This window comes from Actinia tenebrosa, unplaced genomic scaffold (genome assembly GCF_029948245.1).
Source record: "Actinia tenebrosa isolate PJP-AT-01 unplaced genomic scaffold, QUT_ActTen_1.0 PGA_scaffold15__27_contigs__length_11533743, whole genome shotgun sequence".
Taxonomy (NCBI): Eukaryota; Metazoa; Cnidaria; class Anthozoa; order Actiniaria; family Actiniidae; genus Actinia; species Actinia tenebrosa.
In genome coordinates, this window is record NW_028292575.1 from 6,084,159 (window position 1) to 6,092,722 (window position 8,564).

At 37.0% G+C, this 8,564-nt stretch overlaps 1 protein-coding gene across 1 annotated transcript; it reads right to left on the bottom strand.

Moving 5' to 3' along the window:
* Positions 1 to 4,265: 4,265 nt before the first annotated feature.
* Positions 4,266 to 8,405, bottom strand: LOC116302250 (monocarboxylate transporter 13). Its single transcript, XM_031711482.2, has 6 exons — positions 8,262 to 8,405; positions 7,715 to 7,813; positions 7,418 to 7,585; positions 6,463 to 7,028; positions 4,862 to 5,231; positions 4,266 to 4,577 (listed from the first exon to the last, which is right to left on the bottom strand). Exons 3-6 carry the CDS (start codon positions 7,581 to 7,583, stop codon positions 4,375 to 4,377), a joined length of 1,305 nt encoding a protein of 434 aa, XP_031567342.2. The 5' UTR covers positions 7,584 to 7,585; positions 7,715 to 7,813; positions 8,262 to 8,405; the 3' UTR covers positions 4,266 to 4,374.
* Positions 8,406 to 8,564: the final 159 nt, after the last annotated feature.

The following is an 8,564-nucleotide window of genomic DNA, read 5'->3' on the forward strand; positions in this document are numbered from 1 at the left end:
TTTAAAACTATGAATAACAGTCATAACAGATCTTAAATAACGTCTTTGAAAAATGTGCTACAAATTGTCGACTCCAGGACTGTGATCAGTCTTCGTCAGGTTTGTAAATCAAGTTCACGTTTCGCTATTATTTATACACTTAGCCAATAGTGTTCAACAATAGTTTGTACCCCCTAGGGAACAGCATTCCTTCAACACAACCCTGTACGATGTACGAACAAATCATCGACTATGATACCAACATCCAAATCAAACTGGTCATGACGTTCACCCTGGTTAAGTCACCATTCTCAAACAGAATGAATTTAACTACAGATTACGCATCTTTCTAGAGTCTCTTCACTCTACCGTAGATAAAAATGCATTAACAAAGAAAAGCCATTAACGTTATCTATGCAGTTTTTCTCATGAATCTACATGGTTTTTTTGAGGGGTTTTACACGGTGCGATGTTGTTTTTCCAATGAATTGTTGGAAGGTAGCGCGCCGAGAAAACCCTATCCAGCCACATTAATGGATTGCATTGAATTTTTGATATCTATTTTCAAGTATTTGTTATGATTCTAACGAAAAATTAGCGTCAAATCCTAAAAACTCAGGGGAAAAGAATTATGTAATGAAGGTGGTTGGAGACTTAACGATACACAGGACACAATCGGGTCCTTTTCTTTGAAAGCTCATAGCGCGTTTCATTTGTATCAAATTCTTCTTCATAAAGCATACGTTTTCTGAAAGCTTGAGGTATCAGCTGACAGAAATCGGTCGTAATTTGCTTTGAGTTCGCGTAGAACGCTTAATATTTAAAGAAATCCCAACAAAATATACATTTTCTTAAAGCTTATTTAACAAAGATTGCTTATGTAATTTCATTAAAAAATATTAATTCGTTTTGGAAAAACAGCGTACTTTTCTAGATCACGTCGTCTCGATAAACTATGCTCAAGGTACACAGAATCAATAGCCTGTGTACAGCCGGTTCCCACCCCTCCCCCCGTTTTTCCCCGAAGGGGGGGAGGGGTGGGAAGCGGCTGTACACAGGCTAAGAATCAAATGTTTACCGCATCTTATTGTGCAGTGTTGACATCTCAGTGTGCCTGCGTTTCGTTTTTCAACGCTGATTTGAGCTATAGCAAACGACTCATATTTCAAGAATGAAAAAGAATATAGACAAACACAGAAATACTTTGGCAATTAAGTAATGTATGCGTCCACATGCCAAAGTTGGCTTCGAATACTTGAATATTCATGTACCTTTAGCCAATTGAAGTTCGTGTATTACTGAAAACCGCTCAGCCAATGAAAGCCAAGTTAAAGTTTCTCGGGTAATTGATATTTACTTAAGAGTGATTACCAGCGACACCACGAGAACCAATCAGCATGAAGCCAAGTCAATTAATCCTGGACAAAGGTGTTGAAAAGAATAACCAGATAACATATTATATTTATATTTTGGATAAAACTCATTCAGTTTTAGTAAAATTACCATTCAAGAGCGCAGTGGCTCACAGCGAGATGTTTCTTTTCACTTTGCTTAACATAAACGAAAATTTATCTTATTTTCGAACTTATAATTTTCCATAAAAATGAAGGTTTTACCCTTGTGAATAGACATTAAACCAGTTTATGGCTCGTTCTAGGTGATTTTAGATTGAGCTGGTTGTAGCTGGTTGTAGCTGGTTTTAGGTCATTCCATGTTTTAGTACGTACGAGTTCCAGACAAAATGTCTTACAGAGCGAGGTGAATATGGTGGAAATCACGAACTATTCAAGCTACGAAATCACGAAATTCCAGGTACTTGATACTTATCCGACCCGCGGACCACTAGTTTTCCAGTAATTTTACTATCGATGCAAAACAAAAGCCTCCTAAGGGGACATGTGGTTACTGGCTGTATTACAATATGATCAGCCCATGTCCCTTGCATGGACATACTCTGCAAATATTGTGACCATGATCTATGAAGTATAGTTTCTATGAATCGCTCAGGATTTTCTCTTAATATCCTACTGCTCGTGCTCGTATTGCTAAGTGTTGACATGGATCACTATATAACTAGTGTGACGTTGATTTGAAAAAGCACTCACCACCACCACCTACATCTAATGGTCTTAAACCATGTCTATACAATCTATAGTTCAACAGAAAATCAGCACTTGTATTTGATACTCAAATGATAATGAACTACTGGACCTGGATTTAATTCTACATCTCGAGATAACACACAGCTTTCACTGATGTTTTAAAAACAACACTTTTCAATCTAAACATAGGTCTTTGTTTGACTATCTTATCTTAGTCAATGTCCCCTAGGACAGTTTTTTTCAAAACATATACTTCTCAGTTTATTTCCTGGAGGACCATTTTTGCATCCGAAAGTACATTGTCTGCGTCCCGAAGAACTTTTTTTGTTGTGTCCTGACGGACTTTATTAGCGTCCCGAGGGACCTTATTAGTGTCCCGAGGGACCTTATTAGCGTCCAAAAGGACATTCATGTTTCTCAGAGAGGAAATATTGAGGTCTTCCTAAGACCTTCGAGTCATCAAACCATCATCAAGATCTTTTCTGGTCGTAGGAATGATTGTTTTCTTATCCGTCTGCGGCAGTGGTTCGATTGTAGGGCCGTCAAACAAACACCTTGTTTTGGAATTCATCTTTCTATTTAAAAGCTTTCGTACCCCATTAAAATAAATAAACGTACTGGTTTTAACAGCAATTACTGCAAAACTGTACTGGTAAAGCTGGACCATCGGAAAGCATTCGAAAAGCATTCGCATTCAGTACGATATTAAAATTACTGGAATTCCAGTTAAACCTGTTATAAACTGGTTTTGAAAGCACCGTAAGCATAACATTTTAAACTGAATATGGTGGACCATGGTGGGAGAAAATGCCAATCAAAAAAGCCGACTTAGGCAGCATTCACCTAAGCTTTTACTTACGGCGGCTAATGTACATGTAGTTGAATTTTGATCGTTCTAACAAAGAAGCTTTTGCTTGGAACGATTGGACGTACATTCTGCTTCGTTTCGTTTGTAAAGAAAGCTCATAGTGTATAAACTACTTTTAAATTCAGTATTGTAATACCTGGTCAAATTGTCTTGGTTCCTTTATACATTTTCGCACAAAATGTTGATTTTATATATTAGTATCTGAAAGCTTAAAAATGTAAATCAAAGTAAAAAGATCGGGACAAAAAAATTGGTCTGCTATTCCAGGCAAAACGACAAATACGTATACGTGTCCAAAACAATGACCACACGTGGGTGCTAGTACAACAATCCATGCATGTTTCGGTGTGGCGCTCAAAGCACCAAAAAAATTAAAATCCAGGAATATATTCTGTTTTTGGTTGAATTTTACTCACTGTATTCCTGGTATTTTACTGGCTTATCGGGACGCCACTGCAGTTTTCCTTCCCGAGTTCAATCCTTTTGCCTTCGACTGATCCTTCGTGTTATGTAACAGGACGTTTTGTACGATGGCGTCACTTCTACCAGACTCCCTCCGGGTAGGCGAGTGCAGTCTTGAGAAAGACCCCCTGTCCCCTGTAACCACACATTCTTTGTAAAATTTCAAGACTTTTGAAAGCTAATATTTCTGGTTTATCCAATAATGTTCAAATTTGCCAGACTTAGTAATCTTGAGATGCTTTCTCAAACAACAAAAAAATTTTCTAATAAGATTAAATTCAAAACTCGCCCCAGTCTCTTGTTTTTTTTCAAAAGTTGCCAATTGTCTTACTATTCTCATGAGGAAATACAACTGTTTAAATAAAAAAGAAAATTCACAAAGCAATATGGTAGTGGGAGTTAAGTATATTGCATAAACTTACTGTTACCAATATTTCTTTGTTTTATCTGTATCCCTTTCATCCCTTTCACTTGTTAATAATATTATATTTATTAACATAATATTTCCTTGCATTTGACAATGATTTTCAGTTAAGCATTTGTTACACTTTACATATACATTGAAACTTTACAATATCGTTTCCTCCCTCCATAAAAATCAACATGTGAGTGGAGTGTTGCAGTGTGCATAGAATATTAAATGTAATGATAGCGCGTGTGAGTGAAAAGTGTCCCCAATACTCCATTTTACAGTTCCGTTCCAAGCCGAGGCTGGAGTTTCCATGCATGATAAAAAGTATAGTTTTGCTTAATGCACAGAAACTGCAGCCTCAACTTGCAACTATTATTCGTGGTCACTCGAACAGAACTGTAAAATGGAGTATTAGTACAAAAGGGCTAGGAAAACTAGACACTTAAATAAAAAGATTTATTTATTTATTTATTTATTATTTTACAATATCTCCCAAGAAGCATGATGATGAAATCGTGAAAATAAATAAAGTGAACACTCACTTCTGTACATTATACTGTAGAGACAAGAAGTGTGTGATTCCCATCTCCATTCTTTTCTTCTGGGAGAATTTCTTCTCTTTCAAACGGGTGCTCTTTCTTGTTTGTGAAAGAGCAGCACAGAAGAATGAAAGGCAGGGCAGAAGAGAAGACCACAATTCCACCAATGATATAGAAAGAGATAATATATGATCCAAATTCATCAGCAATAAAACCTGAGAAATCAAGGTAGTGTCAATTATGATGATGATAATATTGATACTAATAAAGTATCAAGAGAATACAAGCTAGTGTCGATTATGATGACGATAATCGATAATAATAAAGCATGACGATTTTGGTGATGGTGATGCTTAGTGATAAATGATGATCACCCAGAAGAATGCTGGTGGTAGTGGTTTAACCCTCGAAGCATGAAGAGCACCACTGGTGCTTCCCTTTACTAGTATTTATCATCATCACCACCATCCGTCTCATCACCATCATGTACTTTACTTACCAGCAAGTGGAGATCCCCCACAAACAGCAACAGAATAGACCATATAACCCATTCCAAGACCCATGGCACTTTTTTCTGGTTTAAGAGTATTCTGCAAAAATACACTCTGTGCTGTGATAAAACCTCCATTTGTTACTCCAAAAACAACTGCAAATATCACAAAATGGCTGTATTCCTTGGCAAGCGCAAGGAGAATGATAGAAATTCCCATGATGAATGAAGACAGCTGGACAGCTTGCAGGGCTGTCAACCACTTCTTGTCAATAATTTGACCAATCACAATACGAGAAACAGTGGAGACACTACCAATGGATATGAACAGAAAGGAAGCATCTTTACTGGAGATACTAAGGTCTTTGGCAAATCGCACCTGTTGAAAGAAGAAATATATATAACAAAATTATGACATATTTTCTAGATTAAAAAAAGAAATAATCATACTTCGTATGTCCTATTTTTATGATTTTAGTATTATATTAATAATATTGTCTTAAAACCACAGATATGAAAACGAATGTACCAAATTAGAATGAAGTATGAAGGCATATTTGAAAACATTTTGGAATTTGCCACAAGTATTTTAGCTGTTCCATGGTTAAGGGGAAAAAACTAGGTCAAGTTTGCATTACAGTGCATGGACCTTTATCACACAGCGGCCATGTTTATTCTCATGAGAATAAAAACCTTTGTTTCCCCAGCATAAATCAATTCTCAAGTGCTTGAATTTGAGGCTACGCGTGGTGGAATCTATTGTTTAATTCAACATGGCTGCCAGGTGAATAAGGCCCATTGGGGTTTGGTTTTAGGGAGTAAAATAGATGCCATCTTAAAAATATATAATGCAATTCAATTCCAAATTGACCTAGTTTTTTCTCAAAACGTAGCCCTATGTCCTCGTCCGTGAGAGGTGGTAAAAGGTAAAGCCAGCAAACAGGGCACTGGCAAACCTGATATCAACCATGGTCAAGTAAACAAATGCAATTAGTAATAGGTTCACCTATGAACTGCTATCTCAAAGACTAGACACTTAGAAATGCTGCATGCTCATGAAACCAATCCTAATGCATGATTTAAGGATACCAAACCAGAAAAAAAAAGTGAAAATGTGAATATTCAAGACCTCGGCACAGTTTTTCTGTATCCAGACGTCCTAGGTAAATAACCTCTATTATTTATCAATTGTCATGGTTTTCTTTGTTATTCACAAGGCTTTATTTTTGCTATATTTTCATTATAAATGTGAGGTCAATATAAAGTTGTTAACCCAGTTAATAACTATATATTGAATGTGGATTTATAATGAGCAATTCAGTTTAATTCATCAACCCTCTTCATGCAGGTTTTTTTTTTTTTTTTTTTTTTACCTTATTTTATTTTATTTATTTTCTTTTTTTAAGTCAAATATATAAACATTTGATAAAAACCCTCTCAAATGATAAATAAAATACTTAATTACCTCGAACGTCCGCAATAAGCCTATACATACCACAGGGCTGTGGCCCTCAGATGTATATGGCTCATTGCCTCCGTTCTCGGTAATTACAGTAACTCTTACTTTATTATAATACTTATTTTTTCAAATCTGTAGTTATGCTGCTTACCAAATGAATCAAAGGAACATAGAGACCAAAAAATGACAAGGTAATGGTGATAACTCCAATGGTGTAGGAAACATTTCTATACACAGAACAATCAATAAAAGATAGACAGCCTTTCTTCTGTCGTTGTCCTTCCCCATTCTCCATTCGTACTGGGTTATATGTAGATGCCAGAATGCAAATCAACAGCATTACACCAGCCATCACTCTTAGGGTATTTCTCCAAGCTAGTGTTTCTAATAATTGCTCCATCACTGGCCCAAGTGTCATGACTCCAAGACTTATACCTGAATTAGTAATTCCAGTAGCTAACGCCCTGTTTTTTATGAAATATTTGGTTGTGACAGTGTAACCAGTATTTAAAATTGCTCCACCACAAAGCCCAAAAAGCAACCCATATGAAAAATAGAGAATTATTAAATGGTTGGCAAATGAGCTGGTGAGCAGAGACAATGCACAGCCAAGTCCGGCTCCCATGGCAACTGCACGCTGTCCAAACCGTTCAGTCAACTTGACGGCAAATGGTCCTACAAGCATTGTGAAGCCAAGAGTAATGGAACCTGCCCATGCTGCACAAAAGAAAGATAATTGATATTACAATGTTATATTAATTTATATAGTACCAGTGTCACCAAAATGGCTAGAATTTCAAAATATGGGCTATGGAACTAATTCGTAAAAAAATTTTGTCAACTGAGAGCATCTCAATTACTATACTTTTAACGTTCTTGTCTACTCTAAAAATGAAATGTATATACATGCAAATTGGTGGGAAAACAATTTCATACCCATAGCCCACGCTCCCCTTGGTCAGTACCGGAAGCATCTGGTTACAAGTTTGGTGGTACATTGCCCCCCCCCCCCCCCCCCCATCCCCCTGACCAAGACCTCACTATACCCCTGTCCAAAAATACAGAGTAAAACCTCATTTCACAACTGGGTTTTAGTAGATACTGACCTGTTGTCTCTCTTCCTTCCTGGAAATGTTCCGAAAGAACTGGCAATAAAACACCAAAACTTTGCGAAAACCCAAACTGTAGCAAATTGTTAAAGGCTGTGGCAAAACAAACCACCCACGACCAGTTGGTATCTGGTACTCCGTTACCACGGCAATACAACATCATATCTGGAAATAAATGCACCAACATAGAAAAATCAATTTATCTAATATTCAATCTGTAACAACATTGCGATATAGAGATATAGATGAGTTCTTATGAAACATTTGAGATCTGAAGGAAAAAAGCTTACTTACAGCTGTTTTATTTTAAAGAAATCCTTGACAACAATCCTTGAAGGGGACAACACTGTTTGGAAATAATGTGATGATCCGCCCTATGTGTCAGGAAATGCCCTAGGAGTCAATAGATCATAAGAAATAATAAGGTATTAAAGGTTACACCACGACAAACAATTCTGACGACCGCGTGTTCATTCGTAGCTCAAGCTACGTTTCAACATGGATGATAAAATGACTTCAACTTAGCCTTCTCAACCACTTTCATTTTATGTCTTTTCACTACGTATCGATTGATGAAGTTTGAACGGTCCTTTAAATGAAAGTACAGAATTTTATTCTATATTAAAGGCTAATTATTAATTGCCATTTTCAATAGAGTAAGTTTAAACATAGTCAATATTAACAATGGTTTAAGAGAAATGGCCTAAAATGAACTGTCGTACATGTCGTGAATTCTAAAATATCTTACGGTGTTCAACCAAGCTTTAAATATTACAACCTTGACTGAAATTTCATTGTATTAGTTTTGACAGCCCCTTTTTTACAGCTTTATAGCTCTTACCTTTCGTTGCTTCACAGGGGTAGGGGGTATGTACTGCATGGCTGGATGTCATATAGTCGCCCAGCCAGTGTGAACCGAACCGAAACCGAACCCTTGTTAGGTTGTCGTGTGTGTTAGTCCATGTATTCGCTGGTGTAATATTGGACTAGCCATTCACCGCCATCAGCCTCCCGTTCGTGGCCGTATGAGACAGTGATACATGGCCATCCCTACACTGACGTACATGGGCATCCCTAGCCAGGCATAGTAATAATTAGCCATGTACAGACATACATGGGCATACATAGGTGTACATAGCCATAC